At 44.8% G+C, this 23,131-nt stretch overlaps 1 protein-coding gene across 1 annotated transcript in view; it reads left to right on the top strand.

Annotated features, from left to right (window-relative positions):
• The window catches only part of LOC144892094 (uncharacterized), a 77,700-nt gene extending 55,120 nt beyond the window's left edge, over positions 1-22,580 (top strand). Inside the window, exons 8-11 of the mRNA XM_078777271.1 lie at positions 6,180-6,283; positions 6,403-6,551; positions 9,882-9,977; positions 22,481-22,580. Coding sequence (XP_078633397.1) covers positions 6,180-6,283; positions 6,403-6,551; positions 9,882-9,977; positions 22,481-22,580 — 449 coding nt within the window. The remainder of the gene's footprint in view (positions 1-6,179; positions 6,284-6,402; positions 6,552-9,881; positions 9,978-22,480) is intronic.
• Positions 22,581-23,131: the final 551 nt, after the last annotated feature.

The following is a 23,131-nucleotide window of genomic DNA, read 5'->3' as shown; positions in this document are numbered from 1 at the left end:
TAAAAATGAAATCATATGGTGAGTTAGATTGGAGATAAAGGCGTGAGAGAGACTCAATGGCCTTGAAGTTACAGGCGTTTGAGAATTCATTTCGTTCTATAAACGGCAACTTTCATTGGATTTTCTTCCCGGTTTTTTTCAACCGAGTCTAAAACTATGTTAGCGACTGTGAAAAATGAAATGATATATCGAATTTGATTTGAAATAAAACTGGGAGAGAGAGCAAGACACCACGGGCCTACAAAACAGGCCTCAAAGCTATGCGAGTTAATAAAATGGTGGATATTTGTTTATAATTATATGAAGCCACTCCCAGAATGGGTGGAGCTATGGGTGGAGCTACTCTGCAAACCGAGTAAGCCACACCCCGGACAGACACCCAACAGACAGACAGACAGACAGAATCATCTACGGCTATTATAATATAGATGTGCAGCATAATCAGCATTGAATCTTCAAGCATCATCTGCAGTGAATCGTCAAGCATAATCTGCATTGCAACTGTGCACAAATACTGTAAATCCTTGCCCCCCCCCCCCCCCCATCTGTACGCTAGCCCAAGCTGTCATGCCAAAATATCAAGGCGAAATGACGAGTAGGCCTACATGTATAGAATTTTCACACACATGTTTGGTGAAGCACCATTTACAAGAAGTATGTACACAAGGCTTGACTTATCCATGAAGGACAATAAATGCATGTGGCATCATACTACTTACACTTGAAAACCCCACGGGATATTAAGTTGGCCGCCAGAAGTGTGATTCAAAGGTCAAGTCATTGTCTTGTGAGCCTAATTCACAAAGTACATACAAGTACAGCATTGTTCAGTAAACGATATTCTTTGTCTAGTATATGAATAAAATGACCGTCGAGTCCGAAGCAAAATTCAGGCTTCAACGGTCATAACAGGTAATGCCACTGTCATAGAACGAAAGATCGTATATTTTTCCGTCGGTGGGTGAAATATAAGATGAAACTGTGTCCAATAAAGGTATATTTCCGGCGGTTTATTGCTGATAAACGATCAATCCGGAAGCGAAAACGGTGAAACACGTGGCGCCGCCTTTCGACGGCGTTTATACGCAGTAGATGTTTAGCGCATCTGGTACAAGAATCTGGTAGCGTGACACACATACATATATGTATATATATGTATATATATATATATATATATATATATATATATATATATATATATATATATATATATATATATATATATATATATATACATACACACACACACATATATATATATTGTTACGGATCCCGGGTTCGTCGATGTACTAAGGGGGGTTTGTGCCCTGTTCCCCCTCAAACTCCGGGTCCACTGAGGCTGCCGTCCACGACGAAGTTCGTGGTTGGCGGATTGCTTAGAAATTCCGATCGCCAATCTCCCAGGCACGCATCGAAGAGTTTACTGGTCAATATTCCAAATACCTTCAAGACACGTGCCCGAAGAAACCGGGGACCGAACCGTCGCTTCCACACACCTTATTCAATTGCGTGCCAAGCGGATTTGCGAGGTGTGGAAAGCGGCATTACCTGACGTGATTTATGAACCCGATTCGAGCCAAATTAGGTCTCGGATGATGCTCGGCCAATGGAGAAAGGACGTGCCGAACAGGTTGGAAAGGAATCAAATGTACAGCCTTTTAATTTGAAGGCACAGAGAAACAGAGATGAAGATTCAGCTTACCAATTCTTCCCTATCATAATATACCCCACTGGCGCCTTCACACTCTGACACACACACACACACTCAGGGAATAACACTCTGGTTAAGGGCGCACCGATGTACGTGCTGGGATTGCTCGCAATTGGCCACTTGATCTGGTGTGCGCAGTTCGGTCCTCACGTGCAGCCTGGACGAGGTCAGGTCCGAAGGACGAACCGCCGCCTCGAAGTTGGCACGGACGAACTTAGCACAGGTGGGACAAGCTGCCACGCAGGCAGACAAACTTCGGCTCAGGTGAGTCGTGGGAGAAGCCAACGCTTGCAGGTCAGCCGGATGGCGCAAGAGATCGGCACAGAAGCGATGGGTGTTGACGAAGAACACAAAGGCCAAACACGTGTCGTGGGAGCTACGAAAAAGCAAGCGAGGTCTCGTCGTGGGCGTGGCGAAAAGGGCAAGAGCTCAGGTGTGTCCTCTGCGCTGCGAAATCCAAGGCAAAGAGTGAAATTGCGATCCGCGTGGGCTTTTACCAGATCCGCCCACGTATGCAAAAATGTTCCACAGCCTCCCATTGGCTGAGTCTTGTCGCATCATGGTGACGGGTTCCTGGCTCGCCATTGGTCACCTGGGCCGTACGTTTGGCCACGCCTTCCTGCTCATAGTAATGGCTTCCCTTAACCACACGGAGGTTTGAAATCCTGTCTAACTTCAACGCATATTTGGTTTTGATTACTACACAATAGGAAAGGGTTAATCTTTACATTCAATAAGACATCACTAACGACTACAGGCTACATGTTGTCATGCAACAAACTATAGGGGGTTTGCCTTTATGGCACAACCGCAACAATATATACAGTGCGTATCAAAAAAAAGGTAATCCGAATTCAAGGGGTTAATATGCAAAGGTTATTTCGTTTGACAATTTACATGTGGTTTAACAATTATGAGGAGATCCTCAGCTTTCCATTGATGCCTTTCATGCATCATTGCTGTCACACATGACCGAGTACATGTTCATTGAAAATGACAAGTTCAAATCGCGTTATAACAAGTTTGGCTAATCGATGCAAGACAGTTTTAAATAGACGCATTACTTGTCAACTGCCAAGTTGATTATGTAAAATTGTATTGTATCTATCTATAATTCCACTAATCTCTGTGTGTATGTTTGTTTGTATGTTTGTATGTTTGTATGTCTGTGACCGCTGTTTCTCGACAACTACCGGTCCGATATACTTTAAACTTGCCAGGTATATTGCTGGGGACCCGAGGATGTGCCTTTTCAAGGTTTGAAATTAATCGGACAAGTAGTTACCGAGCTATGTCCAAAAACGATTCAACCAATCAGAGAGCAGCGAGCTATCACGTGTGCCGAACGTGGCGAACAGACTCTGCCTCGGACGGCACATTTGAGAGCGTATTCATTTATTTCACGTTGGCAAACTATGTTGGCGTTAAACTATGTTTTAAAACTAATTAAAACTACTTTGCGATTCATCGTAACTGCGATTCGTAACTGCCGTTCGCTTTGGCTTTGCGAATGGACCAAACCATTTCATGTAAATAGAGGGGGGGGATTGTCACCGTACTCGCAAGCCGTTCGCTTTGGACCAAACCATTTCATGTAAATAGAGGGGGGGGGATATAATTTTAGATATATATATAGTACGGGCATGCCCTAGTTGTATAAAATTCCAAGTGTCATAGCAAAGGGTATGAATACTTATGTAAATGTGATATTTCAGTTTTTTCTTTTTAAATTTGCAAAACTTTCTAAAACCCTGTTTTCTCTTTGTCATTATGGGGTATTGAGTGTAGATTGATGAGGGAAAAAATGAATTTAAACGATTTCAGCAGAAGGCTGCAACATGACAAAATGTGAAAAAGGTGAAGGGGTCTGAATACTTTCTGAATGCACTATATATATACAGTCACGTGAAAAAGTAAGTGCACCCCATGTAAAGTTTTGACTTTTTCAACATATTTCAACATACAGCTATTTGATCTTCATTTCAACAATATTGATAGATAAAGGTGATATAATATAACAAATATCATGAAACATTTACATTTTGTAGTCCATCGTATAATTTAAATAAACATAAATGCAAATTTCGCATGTGGAAAAAGAAAGTACACCCCTACATTTATCACTACTTCAAATACCTAAAATTAGAATCAGGTGCACCAGCTCAGGTGCAAATGATTAGAACATCGTTAGAGAGGATCTTGGAGGAACCTGTCTTATTTAAACCTCAGACATTTCGTTTGGTTTGCTCTTTGTTTTTGAAGTGTGCGGCGTCACCATGCCTAGATCAAAAGAGCTCTCTGAGGCCTTCAGAAAGAAGGTTATAGATGCCTACGAGTCTGGGAAGGGATTTAAAAGGATCTCCAAACAATTTGAAATCAATCATTCGACTGTCCGGAAGATCATCTCCAAGTGGAGAAGATTCCAAACAACTGCCAACTTGTTCAGGCCAGGCCACCCCAGCAAGTTCAGCCCGAGAGCAGACCGCAAGATGCTGAAAGAAGTCTCGAAGAACCCCAGAATGTCATCACGGCACCTACAGGTAGCTCTTGCCACTGTTGATGTCAAAGTGCACGAGTCTACCATTAGAAAGAGGCTGCACAAATTTGATCCACATGGGAGGTGTGCCAGGAGGAAACCTTTGCTGTCCAGAAAGAACATCAGGGCAAGACTAAAGTTTGCCAATGAACACCTCAGCACAGACCAGCACTTCTGGAACAATGTGCTCTGGACCGATGAGTCAAAGGTAGAACTATTTGGCCACAGTACCAGAAGACATGTTTGGTGAAAACCAAAGACAGCATTTGACCACAAGAACCTGATACCAACTGTAAAGCATGGTGGTGGAAATATTATGGTTTGGGGCAGCTTTGCTGCATCAGGGCCTGGGCAGCTCACCATCATATAATCCACTATGAATTCTTCATTGTACCAGAGGCTGCTTCAGGATAATGTGAGGCCATCCGTCGGAAAGTTGAAGCTCAACCGAAGGTGGACCTTGCAACATGACAATGACCCTAAACATACCAGTAAATCCACCAAGGAATGGCTGAAAAGAAAGAAATGGAGGGTTCTGAAATGGCCAAGTCAAAGCCCGGATCTAAATCCCATCGAGATGTGGGAGGATTTGAAACGAGCTGTGCATGCAAGAAACCCCTCAAACATTGCACAGCTGAAAGAATTCTGCATGGAGGAGTGGGCAAAAATTTCTCCCAGTCGATGTCAGAGACTGGTAGACAGTGATAAGAAATGCCTACTTGAGGTTGTTTCTGCCAAAGGGGGCAACACCACCTATTAGAGCCAAGGGTGTACTTACTTTTTCCACATGCGAAATTTGCATTTATGTTTATTTAAATTATACAATGGACTACAAAATGTAAATGTTTCATGATATTTGTTATACTAGGGCATGCCCGTACTATATATATGCCCGTACTATATATCTATCTAAAATTATATCCCCCCCCTCTATTTACATGAAATGGTTTGGTCCAAAGCGAACGGCTTGCGAGTGGTGACAATCCCCCCCCTCTATTTACATGCAATGGTTTGGTCCAAAGCGAACGGCTTCCGGAGTTTGGTAAAGAAATCGCCATCGCGTGCACAAACGCGCAGGAAAGCGAATGAATCGCAAATTAGTTTTTATTAGTTGTAAAACATAGTTTAACGCCAACATAGTTTGCAAACGTGAAATAAATGAATACGCTGTCAAATGTGCCATCCGAGGCAGAGTGTGTCCGCCACGTTCGGCACACGCGATCGTTCGCTGCTCTCTGATTGGTTGAATCGTTTTTTGGACATAGCTCGGTAAGTAATTGTCCGATTAATATGAAACCTTGAAAAGGCACATCCTCGGGTCCCCAGCAATATACCTGGCAAGTTAAAAGTATATCGGACCCGTGGTTGTCGAGAAACAGCGGTCACAGACAAACGTACAGACAGACAGAGATTACTGGAATTATAGATAGATTATATCAACTTTATCTATCAATATTGTTGAAATGAAGATCAAATAGCTGTATGGTGAAATATGTTGAAAAAGTCAAAACTTTACATGAGCGGTACTTACTTTTTCACGTGACTGTATATATAATATAATTGTTGAGAGGGAAATCTTTCTTTTCCCACTCATTATATTTCGATACTTACACAAGAGAATATAAATGTTGTTTCTTATAGGAATCCAATCTCACTCCGGAATTTTTGAATGACCCTTTATTTGTGTATCCTTGAAGGGTGACCACCATCCCTTGTAACTGTGCATCAGGCAATTCCCACGTTTCGACCACCGAGTTGGCCTATTCCTGGGATTATGACTGTTTCCTGTACACCCCCTCACTCCCTTACTGTTTGAATATTGCAGTCATGTGACTCCATTACTGCTTGAATGACGTATAAAGTGCGTATGAAGAAATTCAATTTGAAAAACCTTTTATTTTTTAAATAACGATTTTCTAAAATCCCCAACAGGTCAAACAGATAAAGAAAAGGTGATTTGGACTCTTATGAACGCCCCTTATGGAGGCCCAACTTTATTTAAAATCTTACACCCAAAATCCTCAAAGACTCGCCAGGTAGGATTGTTTTTTAATTGTACCTTTTTCTCCACTCAGACGTCAATCTTTTGATACTTTGTGTCTGTCTTCACACTCTTTAAGCCTCCATTTTCTCTCGCACTCCTCCCACCGCCTAGATGATGCGCCCTGATTTTGCCCTTTTAAAACCGAGTAAACACAGACTTACTTTTCGACCTGCCGTGCGCCTGCGGCCCCGACCTTTGACGTTGGCCGATCGTCGGAAGCCCAGTCAACCTGCAGAATGGGAGACCTACTTCATACCTCGGTGAGTTGGTGTGAAATAGATATTTTGGTTCGATAAGTTGTGCTTTGCTTTATCATTTGACTAGCAGAAGTACCCAGCATTGCCATTGTGAGGGATGGGAGGGTGAGGGGTGGGAGGGGTGGGAGGGGGGATGGGGAGGGGGAGGGGAGAGGGGCGAGGGGGGAGGGGGAGGAGGGGAGGGGGAGGTGGGAGGGGGAGGGGGAGGGCGGAGGGGGAGGGGGGAGGGGGAAAATGGAGGGGGAGGGCGGAGGGGGAAAATGGAGGGGGAGGGCGGAGGGGGAGGGGGGAGGGGGAAAATGGAGGGGGAGGGGAGAAGGGAGAGGGGGGAGGGAGGAGGAGGATGGATGGGGGAGGGGGAGGGAAGGGGAGGGAAGGGGAGGGCCAGTCAACAATGACGTTGCAGTTCTCATGGTCGGAGAGCAGCACAACAATCGCGACATCGTCCTGCATCTTCGCAAGAGCACGAAGCGGATTTTGGAGACTCACCGATCCTGTGACCCACGCCCTCCAGTACCGGCATTGCCGGGCGGGGGAAGGGACACCCGTACATTCCCAACCCGTACATTCGTCCTCTCGACTCAAGCTCGTATTCGATTCGTATTCGAAATTGGTCATTCCCTCGCGGTCCCCATGTGCTGTCTTTGTCTTTCCCTCGCGGTCCCCATGTGCTGTCTTTGTCTTTCCCTCGTGGTCCCCATGTGCTGTCTTTGTCTTTCCCTCGCGGCCCCCATGTGCTGTCTTTGTCTTTCCCTCGTGGTCCCCATGTGCTGTCTTTGTCCTTCCCTCGCGGTCCCCATGTGCTGTTTTTGTCCTTCCCTCGCGGTCCCCATGTGCTGTCTTTGTCTTTCCCTCGCGGTCCCCATGTGCTGTCTTTGTCTTTCCCTCATGGTCCCCATGTGCTGTCTTTGTCTTTCCCTCGCGGTCCCCATGTGCTGTCTTTGTCTTTCCCTCGCGGTCCCCATGTGCTGTCTTTATCTTTCCCTCGTGGTCCCCCTGTACTGTCTTTCCCTCGCGGTCCCCATGTGCTGTCTTTGTCTTTCCCTCGTGGTCCCCCTGTACTGTCTTTCCCTCACGGTCCCCATGTGCTGTCTTTCCCTCGCGGTCCCCATGTGCTGTCTCCCTCGCGGTCCCCATGTGCTGTCTTTGGCTTTCCCTTGTGGTCCCCCTGTACTGTCTTTCCCTTGTGGTCCCCCTGTACTGTCTTTCCCTCGCGGTCCCCATGTGCTGTCTTTGTCTTTCCCTCGTGGTCCCCCTGTACTGTCTTCCCCTCGCGGTTGTCAGCTCTTTCACGAGCCTCGATTCAGTATAGAAAAAAAAAAAAAAAAAAAAAATAGAAAGGGGAAAGGGGAAATCCTTCGTATTCGAATTCATAAACACGAAATATGAATTAAAATTTAATTCATATCGCACAAAATCGACACAAAACACGATCGCATAAAGGTGAAAAAACGCAATCGCTTTTCGCCCTGAATTACGTGTAAACGTGTGACGTGTGACGGGATGGAACATCACGTGATCGCTCTGAGCGAATCAGCGAGCTGTTCTGGCACTGGCTGAGATTAGCGGGTACTTCGCTGAAATGCGCTGAGGTAAATATGAATAAAAAAATATGGATCTCGTCAAATATGGTCTCGGCCATGTTCGTCCCAGGCTCAATGGCCATGTCTGTGCCAAATATCAAGCACATGAGCCTCTCCGTTTCGGAGTCTATCGGTAACATTACACACACACACACACACACACACACACACACACACACACACACACACACACACACACACACACACACACACACAAACTGTTTTATATATATAGATATGCATAAATTGAGCGTTGCAATATCAGGTGGTAATGAGTGTAACTTTTTTTTTATGCCTCTACCGACGAAGTCGCTGGAGGAATTATGTTTTCGGGTTGTCTGTCCGTCCGTCCGTCCTTCCGTCCGTCCGTACAGGCTAAACCTTGTTTTTCTCAGCAACCATAAGTCCGATTGAGTAGAACCTTTCAGGGTAGGAGTGACAGCCATGCAGAATGTTTTTATGATAATTGTGACGTCATTGGTCACGTGGAATGGCAGCCATCTTGGATTAAAAGCAAATAATTAAAAATGTATTTCTTGGAAACCGCTGAATGGAAAAATTTGAAACTTGGCACATTGTCAAGTATTCCCAATGAACAACAAAAGCATGATAATGATGACATCATCGGTGAAGTGGGATACCAGCCAAAAATGTTTCAATATAATTTCTTATCCTAAGTATCTGAAATTGCATGCACATGATCTATGACCAATTTGTATTTAAATATTAAATTTATGACATCATAGGTCACAAGGTTTGGCAGCCATATTGGATTGAAGGAAAATATGAAATAATTGTATCTCTGAAACCGCTCACCCTATCATGTGAAATTTTACAAATATCATCTAACAGCACTGTTGCATATAGTTTGAAAATGATGATGTCATAGGTCACGTGGTTTGGCAGCCATATTAGATAGAAAAACGAACCCTATCCGATCAACACGAAACTTCACAAACGTGATCCCCTACCCATACATATGCAGAGTGATGGCATCTACCCGCTGTGGGACTATGCGGAGGTATATTGGCGACACAGTCGCATTGTTCTAGTTTTCGTACATGATCTAAGGCCATAGGGAGCTGCACACCTCAGAGATAAAATACGAGAAACTTAGTGCGGAACAGACAGGGCCCCGAATCATTAAGTAATATACCATTCTTTGGAAGCAACTTTAAGTTTGACTGTTCTATCTGCGAGCAATAACTTTGGAATGGTACGGAACCCACGGCACGATTTGAAAAGGGCCACGGTGTACCAGTAAACTGCCTTTTGGTTTTGTAGCGTTGCTTCTTCGAGGTTTTTACAATCCTGTGCAATGTTTGTCAACCGATGGTTCTTTGTCCATGCTGCATTCTTTATAAATGCTGAGCAACAAGTGAGGGAGCAACATGCACCATTTTTGAAGTCTTTGCTAAACTTGGCCCGGGTTTTGAACTGTCGACCTCTGAGACTCAGAACAGAAGCTCGAACCATAAAAACACTGAGTCTGGTCGTTTTGTGCCTGACAACTGCAGGGCCAATGAATAACATTCACGCCTATGAAGAGTGCCCTCCCTTTGGAGAGATACTCACTTGCCTTCATTTTCGAGGTGTAGTCATAATTGTAACGTGTGTATGCAGTAAGAGAGTCACAGCTCGTGAAGACAGTCTGCACACTTCACCATGTCTTTCTTGTCACTGTATCACACCTTTCCTTTTCACTGCATGACCTGAAATGTACTAAACACCTTCCTTTTCAATGTTGCAGACTGAAAAATAAGGAAACCAACATTTTCAAAAAGAGGACTTTCATCTCCTCTTCACCAATGACCAATGATTCTCCTTCAAAGGCAACATGGGTCAAGTAAGCTCTAACATCCACTGCAATGTTTTACACTTTTGTTGATGTTATAATTGACTGAAAAGTCTCGATACCTGTTTGGGAAGGAGCTGGGAGGAGATACCAGACATGCGGAATGAAATTTAAGTTTAATGATTGAAGCATTTCATGGAACTAGTACACCCACAGACTCTGGTAGGGGCAGGAAGGGTTATTCCTCTTTGGGGTATATAGATTACAGTCGATCTATGGTCGGGTCTCAAGAACATTGGGTGTGTTCATTTACCAAGTTTATTTTGAAGAGATCGCCAAGTGGTTTAAGCATTCGAGCAAGCACTCCATTCAAAACCCTTAAGGAACGGCTGGCTTGGCAAGCGCTAGCTAACTGCTTGGTAAAGGAACACAACCAGAGCTTCTCCCTTTCAATTTCGTGTGAAACAGCAGGAGCGAGTTTCAAAAGTTCACCACGAAAAATGCCACAGCAGCTGCAGAAAGGGCCATGTTATTAACCCAACATTTGTGGGGTATATATATAGAGTGCAGTAGATCTTCGCTCAGTTCTGCAAGTAAACCGCACTTCACGGATGTCGAGATTCCTCCAAATTTCTTCATTTTGTGTTATAAAGAGCATGAGCAACTGTTTAAAAAGCTAAGCATACGTGTTTGTGGTGTATAATATTTTTACTTCCTGTAGAAGCTGTTGCTCCCCATGGAGTTATATTATAGACTAGAGGCTGCACTCGCTATGCCGCGTACAGAATCCGGCCGTGCCACCATGGAGACCCAGCCGCCATGTTTCTGGGGGGCAACAAGTACACGGATGCGCACACTAACGCTATGGTGTCTTAGAAGGAGTGGCCATTTAAAGTTGATTTTTATTATTTGTTTCTTTTTTCTTGAATCTAAACGAACAATATAGTGATTGTTTTACGTGCGCTTCCCCGACCCCCTGGTCACGGTGTACCTCCGAGCCCCGAGATGAGTCACGGCAGAAAAATTTGTTATTCGGTGTCAAAAATTAATGGTGAAACCACACCAATTGTTCCCAACAAACAAATATTGTATTAAAAATCACACAAAATAACAGTACAACAATAATAGCAATCAAAAGTACAATCAATGTATATCTTATGATGGTACCATCAGCTAGTATAAAGTAACTCACTGTGCTCCAAGTGAGTGAAAAAGAACATTCCCCAATGTCTCTATATTCCCGTCTTCGAGCTCAGAGTTGATCCCCTCCAGCGATCGTCAGAACGATGTTGAATCAAAACCCGAATCCCATTCAGGTGACAGGCCCAGTCACGCCGCCAAAACTGCACAAAGGCGTACGCAGCCAAAGCAGCGAAAATGGTCACGCGGCCAGAAGCTGCGAAAAGGCGCACTCAAGGCGACTGGGAAATCACACCCTCTGGTATGATTGTTTTACAGCTCCAAATAGGAGAACCTCGGGTTTGCCTTCAAAATCCGCGTTACACACACACATCCCAGATAGACGTCTGAATGGTGAAAACGGCTGACGCGAAGCAAGGAAAGTTTGCTCGACGCGCGAAGCGCGCGAGTCAAAATGGCCGACGGCCCATAGTCGGGTCGAAACGACACGACGATGATTCCTCGGAATCCAACGCCAAACCTGACACGCAGGTGGATCAGTCACAGCGATAACCACTCTGTCGCAGGAATTCCTTTCCCAGGAACCCCGAAAGTTCACTCGCGACTTTCGTTCGACAACGTTCGCCCCGGACCTTGAATCGACTCGCTTCTTGTCCGACTTCACTCGCTCCATTCAACCCTAACCCTCTTTCTCTCTCTTCTTCTTCGTCTTCCGGTTCCCGATCCGGTTTCCTGTTTATTTTAACATCAACTTTTAACTTTTGAAAATAGAAATATCTATTCCCTTTACATGACAACAATAATAATACATGGAATCAGAAATATTTACAGTGGATGCAAACCACCACAACGGAAGTGACGAATCCGTAACACTTCCCCCCCTCAAGAAAGAAAGTTTGAACATAGTGAAAACTTTCTTTGTGGGCAAAACTCTCCCAACAAACAAAAGTAAACTCACACCCCAAATCATCAATTCCCGTGAGCAACGATACTCAATATTTCCCAAAAAGAAAGCAACAAAACTTCAAACAACCTACAGATATTTCCAAAGTTAGTTCACTCTGGACAAAGCATCCGCAACGACATTGTCCCTGCCCTTTACATGCTCAATTTCCAAGTTGAACTCCTGCAAAGCCAAACTCCATCTCATCAACCTCTGATTTTTATTTTTATTTTTTTGAATGAAGGTTAAGGGGTTGTGATCAGTGAAGACTTTTATAGGAAAGGTCGTAGTTCCTAGATACACCTCATAATGCTGAAGCGCTAGCAGGAGAGCAAGGGTCTCTTTTTCCACGGTGGCATAATTTGCCTGGTGTTTGTTGAACTTTTTGGAATAGTAGCACACCGGGTGATCCACTCCATCCAAATCTTCCTGTAATAAAACTGCCCCAACCCCCACATCACTTGCATCAATGGCCAACTTGAAAGGTGCTTGAAAATCCGGGGCGGCTAAGACAGGAGAGCTCATTAATATTGCTTTGACGTGGGCAAAGGCAGCCTGACATTTGTCATCCCAAACAAATTTGGTCTCTTTCCTCAGCAAATTCGTTAAAGGGGCTACCACATCAGAAGAATTCCTGCAGAACCGCCGGTACCAACCAGCCATACCCAAGAATCTCATAAGCTCCTTCTCCCCTTTTGGAACTTGGAAGCGATCAATGGCTTCTATCTTGGCTGTCACCGGTTGCACCTGACCCTGACCTACTACATGGCCTAGGAACACCACCTGTGCCTTTACAAACTCACTCTTAGATAAGTTGATGGTCAACCCTGCCTCAATCAGTTTCTTGAAAAATGCATGGATTTGTTTAATATGATCTTCCATGGTCATGGTGTGGATGATGACATCATCCAGATAAGCCTCCACCCCCTCAAGGTCTGCAATAAGCTTATTATTCAGCCGTTAAAATGTAGCAGGCCCGTTTTTCAATCCAAAGGGAAGAACCTTGCACTGATACAACCCATTTGGTGTGACTAAAGCCGAGATTTCCTTGGCTCTATCCGTAAGAGGAATTTGCCAATACCCTTTCAGCAAGTCAAACTTAGTTACAAATTTAGCTGGGCCTATTCTATCAATACAGTCATCAATCCTCGGGAGGGGATATGAGTCGGTCTTGGTCACTGCATTAACCAGTTTTAAATCCGTACAACAGCGAAAACTGCCATCGGGTTTTGGAACCAACACACATGGTGAGCTCCATTCGCTGCTGCTTGGTTCGATGATGTCATTCTCCAACATATACTGAACTTCCTTCCGAAGATACTCCATCTTCACAGGGTTCATCCGGTAGGGGTGTTGTTTCACAGGAGTGGCTTCCCCCACCTCAATATCATGATATACCAGGTCAGTACGACCAGGTACATCTGTGAACAAATGTGCAAACTCAAAAATTAGGCTGGATAGTTGTCCCTGTTGTTCCCTTGTCAAATGACCTAATTTCTCATCTAAATGACTCAACACTTCTGTGTTCGTCAATCTGGGACAAGCCTGGTCATCAAAGTTATCAAACTTCACACCGGCCTCAACCTCCGGATTCTCATGCACCCCGACTACAGGCACGACAGGTGAGACCGGAACCATTTCTTCCACAGGCTTCCTCTCATGATACTTCTTCAGTCGGTTAACATGACACAGCTGCCGCTTTTTCCGTCGGTCGGGAGTTGTCACCACGTAATCTGTTTCATTAACCCTCCTTTCGATTGCATAGGCACCAAAATATCTAGCCTGTAGTGGCTGACCTGGAACAGGAAGCAACACTAACACTCGGTCCTCAGGACTGAAATTTCTTATCTGAGATTTCTTGTCATGTCTCACTTTCATTTTATCCTGTATCACTTTCAAGTTTCTTCTCGCAACTTCACAAGCCTTTGCCAATCTGTGCCTAAACGTAGCCACATACTCCACCACTGTTGACTGTGACTCCTCCTGTAGCCACTGTTCTTTCACCAATTTCAACGGTCCTCGCACTGCATGTCCAAACACAAGTTCAAAAGGACTGAACCCCAATGACTCCTGAACAGATTCCCTCGTAGCAAACAACAATAACGGTATTCCTTCATCCCAATCGTTGTCACATTCAAAACAATACGTTCTGATCATATTCTTCAATGTCTGGTGAAACCTTTCCAAGGCCCCTTGGCTCTCGGGATGGTAAGTACTTGATCTTACTTGCTCCACTCCCAACAGGTGTACCACTTGCTGAAAAAGCGTTGACATGAAATTGGAACCCTGATCAGACTGGATGACCTTAGGTAGGCCAACTAAAGTGAAAAATTTAATCAAGGCCTTCGCAATAACTGCCGCAGTAATTTTTCTAAGAGGCACTGCCTCTGGGAACCTTGTGGAAGCGCACATGATGGTCAACAAATACTGATGTCCAGCCTTAGTTTTAGGTAAAGGGCCTACACAGTCAATAATGACACGGCTGAATGGCTCTTCAAAAGCTGGAATGGGTTTTAAAGGTGCGGATGGGACTTTCTGATTAGGTTTCCCCACCAGCTGGCAAGAATGGCAAGATTTGCAGAACTCCGCCACATCACGTCGCAATCCTGGCCAGATGAAATGTACCAATATTCTGTCACATGTCTTGTTCACTCCAAGGTGCCCGGCCAAAGGTGTCTCATGCGCCAAACTCAATATATCCTTCCGGTACGGCGGTGGCACCACAATTTGGTAATGAACTTTCCACTCATCGTTTGCTGGCATCTCCGGTGGTCTCCATTTTCTCATGAGTATTTCCCCTTTCATGAGGGAACCAACAGGTATCTTCATAGCCTCTTACTCTGTAACGGCTTCACCAATTAAACTCCGGATCTCCGAGTCTCCGTGTTGTTCTTCAACCAGTCTCTTTCGGACCAGCACTGTTTGCTCAGCCTCGTTCCCAGGTGTCTCCGACGGACACTCCCTTTCCTTTTTGGTTCCAGGTGCCACCTTTTCCTTAAGTTCCTTGATGTCACTCCCTTTCCTATTACCTCTTTCAGAATTTTCCTCCAATACCTCTAAGGAACCCAAATCCACATCGCCTTCCTTCTCTTTCTCTTCAGAGCGCTTCCTACCCATAGCACGAGTCACTGCACAGGATGGAAAGATACCCGGAATCTCCTGCTCTAACTGTGCGGTGTTATTTTCCATACTGGGCTTTTCAGCTAACATTGGATTACCAGAAACTCGACCACCGGCCAAATCATTCCCGATAATAAGAGATTCCCTCTACAGGAAGAGTGGCTTGGAAACCTACGGTGACCGGTCCTGACACCAAATCAGACTTTAAATGGATGACATGAAGTAGAGCTTTAACATAGCCACCAAACCCCTGTAAAAGAACACTAACACCAGTTGCCGTCTTCTCTGACAATGGCAAAATGCCTTCAAGCATCAAAGATTGATGTGCTCCTGTGTCCCTCAATACCCTCACATGTCTCTGGTTAGTCAAGTTTCCATCCAGTGACACAAACCCCTCTGAAATAAAAGGTTTGTAACCCGCTTGAACAAGGTCGTTCTGTGATGCCGTAACTTTGGCATGGGAACCTTCACAAGGCACTGCCCTCCAAGGACGATTTCTCGCATTTGCCAATGCATTCGGAGTTGCACTAGTCTGACTCCGCTCCTGGTTTTTCCTTTTCAGGTCATAACATTGGGACATAAAATGTCCAGGTTTCTTGCAAAAAGCGCAAGCAGGCCTGGAGGAAAAACTCGTGGTCTGTCTCGGGCCCCCCCCCCCCCCCCCCCCCGGAAGATAAGTCTGTCTTGGAACTGTAGGCTTCCGGTCCCTAAAAGTCGCGGTCTCAGATTTGTCCTCATAGTCATCTCTAGGCCGCCTCCACGAATATTTGTTTTCCGCCCCTGATCTACTATAACTCCCCTGGCTATCTCTAGGTGGGAAGTTAGGTTTGTGGAACCCTATCCTGTGTGTCAAGGCATAGTCATCTGCCACGGTTGCTGCCTCATACACCTCTGGTACCTTCTTTTCCTCCAGATGTACTTTAATGTCCTCGTGGACACACTGTTTGAATTCCTCCACCAAGATCAATTGTTGCAACAGTTCGAAGTCTTTCCCAATCCCCTTCGAATCACACCACCGATCAAACATGGTTTCCTTCATTCTGGCAAACTCCACATGGGTCTCACTCTCCCTCTTCCTGGCATTCCGGAATTTTTGCCAGTAAGCTTCAGGGACCAATTCATAGGCTTTGAGAATGGTTTTCTTCACTATCTCATAATCTGTCCATTTGTCCATCGGTAAAGCCGAAAATATATCTTCAGCTTTACCCACCAGAACACTTTGCACTAACATAGTCCAGGACCCCACAGGCCATTTTAGCATTTGAGCCACTTTCTCAAAGTGTAAAAAAAACTTGGCTACCTCCTTTTCATTGAAGGGTGGAACCAGCCTCACATGCTTACCAACATCCCAGGTGTTCTGACTAGTTGTCGAACCAGCCGGCATGGATGCTACCTCTCCCCGTTCTCTCATTAATTCCAGTTCCTTGAGTTTAATTTCCCTCTGACACAACATGTCACGTTCCTTTAACTCCCTTTCGACTCTTCTTTCCTCTGCTCGTTTCTCCTCGAGTTCTCGTTCCTGTTCTACTCTTTTGTCCACGAGTTCCCTTTCAACTCTCCTTTCCTCCGCTCTTCTTTCTTCTTCAGCTCTCCTTTCCTCTGCTCTTCTCTCCTCGAGTTCTCTTGCAGCTCTCCTTTCCTCTGCTTTTAACCTTTCCTGGCTGTGCAGCTGCATCTCCATTTTCAGGAGCTCCACATTTTCTTTTTCCTCGGGTAACCAATCCAAGGCTACCTCTGTCCATGTTCCCTGTCCCACCAGAGATTCTACCACCAATGTCTGCATCTCTGCTTTCTTCATATTAACTCGGACCTCCAAGTTAAAATGTCTGGCCAATATGAAGAGTTCCTATTTTTTTAATGCTTGGAACTGTGCCTCATTAAGGGACGCCGTAAATTTTTCTGCATCAAACACCATGGTGACTATCAGTTAACACCTGTTAACCTTCACACAGAAATTTCCAAATTTTTGAAAAATTTGGGAATGTTAGAAAAATTCCAAATTTAGGAATTTTGGGAATGCTAGGGAATTCTATCCCAGATGAATGTTCTTAGGGAATTTAATCCCGGATGAAGACCCAATTTCGAGCCCCCGAGACAATTGGACAAGCCCCCAATTTCTGTTAAGTGCTCTTCCCCGACCCCCTGGTCACGGTGTACCTCCGAGCCCCGAGAGGAGTCTCGGCAGAAAAAATTGTTATTCTGTGTCAAAAATCAATGGTGAAACCACACCAATTGTTACCAACAAACAAATATTGTATTAAAAATCACACAAGAATAACAGTACAACAATAATAGCAATCAAAAGTACAATCAATGTATATCTTATGATGGTACCATCAGCTAGTATAAAGTAACTCACTGTGCTCCAAGTGAGTGAAAAAGAACATTCCCCAATGTCTCTATATTCCTGTCTTCGAGCTCAGAGTTGATCCCCTCCAGCGATCGTCAGAACGATGTTGAATCGAAACCCGAATCCCGTTCAGGTGAAAGGCCCAGTCACACCGCCAAAACTGCACAAAGGCATATGCGGCCAAAGCGGCCAATATGGTCATGCGGCCAGAAGCTGCGAAAAGGTGCACTCAAGGCGACTGGGAAATCACACCTTCTCGTATGATTGTTTTACAGCTCCAAATCGGCGAACCTCGGGTTTGCCTTCAAAATCCGCGTTACACACACACATCCCAGATAGACGTCTGAATGGTGAAAACGGCTGATGCGAAGCAAGGAAAGTTTGCTCGACGCGCGAAGCGCGTGAGTCAAAATGGCCGACGGCCCGTACTCGGGTCGAAACGACACGAAGATGATTCCTCGGAATCCAACGCCAAACCTGACACGCAGGTGGATCAGTCACAGCGATAACCACTCTGTCGCAGGAATTCCTTTACCGCAGGAATTTGTCGCAGAATATTTTAATGGTAAATATGATGTCACAGGTCACGTGGTTCGGCCGCCATATTGTTTTTTGTGAAAACACGAAAATCCCTTTTCTCTGCAATGGCTCAATGGCTGAACAGATCGAGGCCAAACATTGCAGGCAGAATCGCATACCCATGACGAACAAAAAAGTCAGCGAGCATGACGTCATGCGTCACATGGTTTCAGAGTTATGACGTTTTTAAGCATGAACATTTAAAACCGCCCTCCCTCATTTTTGATCTAATCGAGGGGAAACTTCACAGATCTGTTCAGCATGTCGGTCTACTAAAATGTCCTTTTAGAATTTGCGATAGGGCACGTGGTTTGGCAGGTATCGTTAATTAAATGAAAATATTTTAAAAATGGATATCTCTTGTTTATTCTGGAGTTCTCCTCAAGCCGCACCGCGCGCCCTCAGCCTCACCTCGCGAACGTCAACAGCGCGATACAGCGCGCGCTTTCCAGAGGGGCGGAGCCAAGCCGAGCAACATACTGTATATATATATACATCGATCATTGATCGTGAACCGGAAAATACAATAAATTACTGATATTTAGCGACTCGAACGGTTCTTTATCCACAACTTATTTTGACGTGCTTCTGCTGACCTGTCTGCAAAGTGCAAGGTGTATAAATCGAAGTCCCGAGTGCGAATCACAGGTGAGCCCGTCCTGAGGTAATTAGCGATTGGGAACGATTCAGAACCTGTGGGTAAATAACCCCTGGTAATTTCCCCAACAGTTTTCCGGACGACAGACTGCCGGTAGGGGATATAGCTTGCAGCGCAATACTCAGAATGCTTGTTGTAATGGCGACAACAATAAGACACATGACATAAAAGAGAGCCATACAGCCTTGCTTCTTGTTGTATGCCTGTCCGCCACTCTCAATGAATCTGACCAAATTCCGACCAAAATTTCTACTTTAAAAAAGAAAAACACAGAGTACTTACCTGTGAAAACTAACATCCTTCTTCTGGTTGCTGCGATTTGTGCACCCGTAGCAGGAACAACTTTTCGGCATCTTGCAACTAGAAAATATTCGCGACATAACTAGGTCATGCACATGTAAATGTACGTTGTCAACAAATGTTGCCCCCCAAAAACATGGCTGCCGGTCGTCCTTGTCGGCACGGGGCCATGTGGCGAGTGTGCCCTCTAGTCTATAATATAACTCTATGTTGCTCACACAGAAATGCCATTATAACAACTGGCAACGGTACCCACCCTATGGGCGTGGTTTCAATTGGGAAGCCCAAATGAAAAGGCAAAATATCAGACATTGAAGGCTTTTTTTATTTTAAACGATTCATATTAACATCTGTTGAATCATATCACACGCAAATCATCAAAATCTAAACAGTACATGGCGCCCATTTTGAAATAAGATTGAATTCTTCAAAATGGAAGCGGCCGCTACACGTCTTTCTCAGTCGCACGTCTATGTGTGACGAGTGCGTGCCGAATCTGTAACACGGAAGCGGCCGCTACACCTGTTTCTCAGTCGCTTTGCACACGCTGCCGTGTTACTTCGGAGCCGCATGTTTATATAGGAAGAGTTCGTCAGGAGTCGATCTACTCTCTCCTGGTACGTAGAATTTCAACAAAAGCCACATCACTGTTCATATCGGTACATATTATTCCATCGTGTTTGGAAAAACTGGAAAATTGGAAAACTTGGAAAACTTGGAAAAATTAGAGAAACAATATAGCTTATTTTACTCCAGGGGGTCCGAGGATTACCCACCCAAAATATCGTTGCGATCGGTTCAGCCGTTTTTGCGGTACCTTCGAACGGACAGACAGACGGACATTTGGTGAATTATAATAAGACTAGCAACAGTACCCGCCCTACGGGCGGGGCTTCAATTGGGAAGCCCAAATGAAAAAGTAAAATATCAGAAATTGAAGGCTTTTTTGTTTTAAACGATTCATAAAAACATCCGTTGAATCATATCACACACAAATCATCAAAATCTAAACAGTACATGGTTAAACGGTGCATGGACGATCACGTACCACGTACGTCTCGCGTCTCGCTCACTCTCATGTTGTCCCGATAATGATCCTTCCCCAGGTTCACCGACGGAAACCTTGTTACGACTTTTACTTCCCCTAGACAGTCAAGTTCGCTCATCTTTTCGGTGCACGGGCACGAGCCGAGATCGAGGATCTCAACAAACCGTCCGATCGATAGTAGCGACGGGCGGTGTGTACAAAAGGCAGGGACTTAATCAACGCGAGCTGATGACTCGCGCTTACTGGGAATGCCTCGTTCGTGGGACACTGTCTCAAGCCCCAGTCCCCATCACGGATGGGGCTCAGCGGTTTACCCGAGCCTGACGGTGAAGGGCAAGGTACACGCTGGCCCGTCCAGTGTAGCGCGCATGCGGCCTTGGACATCGAAGGGCATTAAACGTTCATTAAACATTAAACGATCATTAAACATTAAACGTTCATTCAACATTAAATGTTCATTAAACATTAAACGTTCATGAAACATTAAACGAACATTGAACATTAAACGTTCATTAAACATTAAATGTTCATTAAAGGATTACTAAACGAAAAACATTACGAAATTACGTTCACACCGTCATGTCAAACACTACCGTGAACACATACATCGTCACAACATCGTCACAATGAACGTTATGCGAACGCGAATGTCATGCGGGAGTCAAAACCTGAGAATGCTGGAGACCAAAGCTGAAATTGGGAAAACTAAATAGCCTATTCCCCTACCCATTCATATGCAGAGTGATGGCATCTACCCGCTGTGGGACTATGCGGAGGCATATTGGCGACATAGTCGCATTGTTCTAGTTTTCGTACATGATCTAAGGCCATAGGGAGCTGCACACCTCAGAGATAAAATACGAGAAACTTAGTGCGGAACAGACAGGGCCCCGAATCATGAAGTAATATACCATTCTTCGGAAGCAACTTTAAGTTTGACTGTTCTATCTGCGAGCAATAACTTTGGAATGGTACGGAACCCACGGCACGAGTTGAAAAGGGCCACGGTGTACCAGTAAACTGCCTTTTGGTTTTGTAGCGTTGCTTCTTCGAGGTTTTTACAATCCTGTGCAATGTTTGTCAACCGATGGTTCTTTGTCCATGCTGCATCTATCTATCATTCCAGTAATCTCTGTGTGTCTGTGTGTCTGTGTGTTTGTGTGTTTGTGTGTTTGTGTGTTTGTCTGTGACCGCTGTTTCTCGACAACCACGGGTCCGATATACTTTAAACTTGCCAGGTATATTGCTGGGGACCCGAGGATGTGCCTTTTCAAGGTTTCATATTAATCGGACAAGTAGTTACCGAGCTATGGCGATTTCTTTACCAAACTCCGCAAGCCGTTCGCTTTGGACCAAACCATTTCATGTAAATAGAGGGGGGGGGGTTCTGTGGTCGTTGCGAATGGACCAAACCATTCATGTAAATAGAGGGGGGGGGGGGTTCTGTGGTCGTTACTGCCACGTGGTTTCAAAGTTTTTTTTTGTTGTTGTTGTTTGCACGCATGTTTTTTTGCACCCACGTACGGGCACGCCCTAGGATGTTTACACACACACACACCCCTACACAAATTTTTTTTTTTTTTTTTTTTTTTGGCAAGGAACGGGCACCCACGTACGGGCACGTCCTAGCTATGGCGTAGTTAAGTAGTTACCGAGCTATGGCGATTTCTTTACCAAACTCCGCAAGCCGTTCGCTTTGGACCAAACCATTTCATGTAAATAGAGGGGGGGATTGTCACCGTACTCGCAAGCCGTTCGCTTTGGACCAAACCATTTCATGTAAATAGAGGGGGGGGGGGGATTGTCACCGTACTCGCAAGCCGTTCGCTTTGGATCAAACTATTTCATGTAAATAGAGGGGGGGGATTGTCACCGTACTCGCAAGCCGTTCGCTTTGGCTTTGCGAATGGACCAAACCATTTCATGTAAATAGAGGGGGGGGGGGGGATATAATTTTAGATATATATATAGTACGGGCACGCGGGCCGCACCAAGGAACGGGCACCCACGTACGGGCACGGCCTAGTTCTTTATAAATGCTGAGCAACAAGTGAGGGAGCAACATGCACCATTTTTGAAGTCTTTGCTAAACTTGGCCCGGGTTTTGAACTGTCGACCTCCGAGACTCAGAACAGAAGCTCGAACCATAAAAACACTGAGTCTGGTCGTTTTGTGCCTGACAACTGCAGGGCCAATGAATAACATTCACACCTATGAAGAGTGCCCTCCCTTTGGAGAGATACTCACTTACCTTCATTTTCAAGGTGTAGTCATAATTGTAACGTGTAGTAAGAGAGTTACAGCTCGTGAAGACAGTCTGCACACTTCACCATGTCTTTCTTGTCACTGTATCACACCTTCCCTTTTCACTGCATGACCTGAAATGTACTAAACACCTTCCTTTTCAATGTTGCAGACAGAAAAATAAGGAAGCCAACATTTTCAAAAAGGGGACTTTCATCTCCTCTTCACCAATGACCAATGATTCTCCTTCAAAGGCAACACGGGTCAAGTAAGCTCTAACATCCACTGCAATGTTGTACACCGCACCTTTCCTATGCCATCTCCAGGCATTGCAAATCGTCATTGCTGGGCACCGAAGGGGGCTCGGCAGTGACGCACGCTGAAAGGGAGTACTCAGTTTTCACTCTGGTTGTTTGCTTTCTTTCTTTCTTTCTTATTTTCTTGGTTGTCCGGGCGATATCTCAGCCATCCTTTGAGCTAGGAAGATGAAATTTCGGCACAATAGTGAGCAAGTGCTTTGTCAAAAACTGTATTTTTTGTTTTTTGATTAATCAATTAATTGAGGAGTTATTTAATTATTAGCGATTAATTAAGTACTTATTTAATTAATCAAATTTCCTTTCTCTTCTGACCATTAACTCAGGCACCTTTTGAGTTAGGAAGCTGATATTTGGACATGCCAATGACCAGGTGATTTGGCTGCAAAGGCTATTTTATGATTTATAAATTAATCAATTAATCGATTAATTATTTAATTATTCAATTAATGACTAAAAATTTTTTATTTTTTTTAGTTACAGATTCGGATGAAATGGTGGTGGCT

Source organism: Myxine glutinosa, chromosome 5, assembly GCF_964187855.1.
Source record: "Myxine glutinosa chromosome 5, kmMyxGlut1.1, whole genome shotgun sequence".
In the NCBI taxonomy this organism is placed as follows: domain Eukaryota; kingdom Metazoa; phylum Chordata; class Myxini; order Myxiniformes; family Myxinidae; genus Myxine; species Myxine glutinosa.
This window is presented reverse-complemented; position numbering and strand designations above follow the sequence as displayed.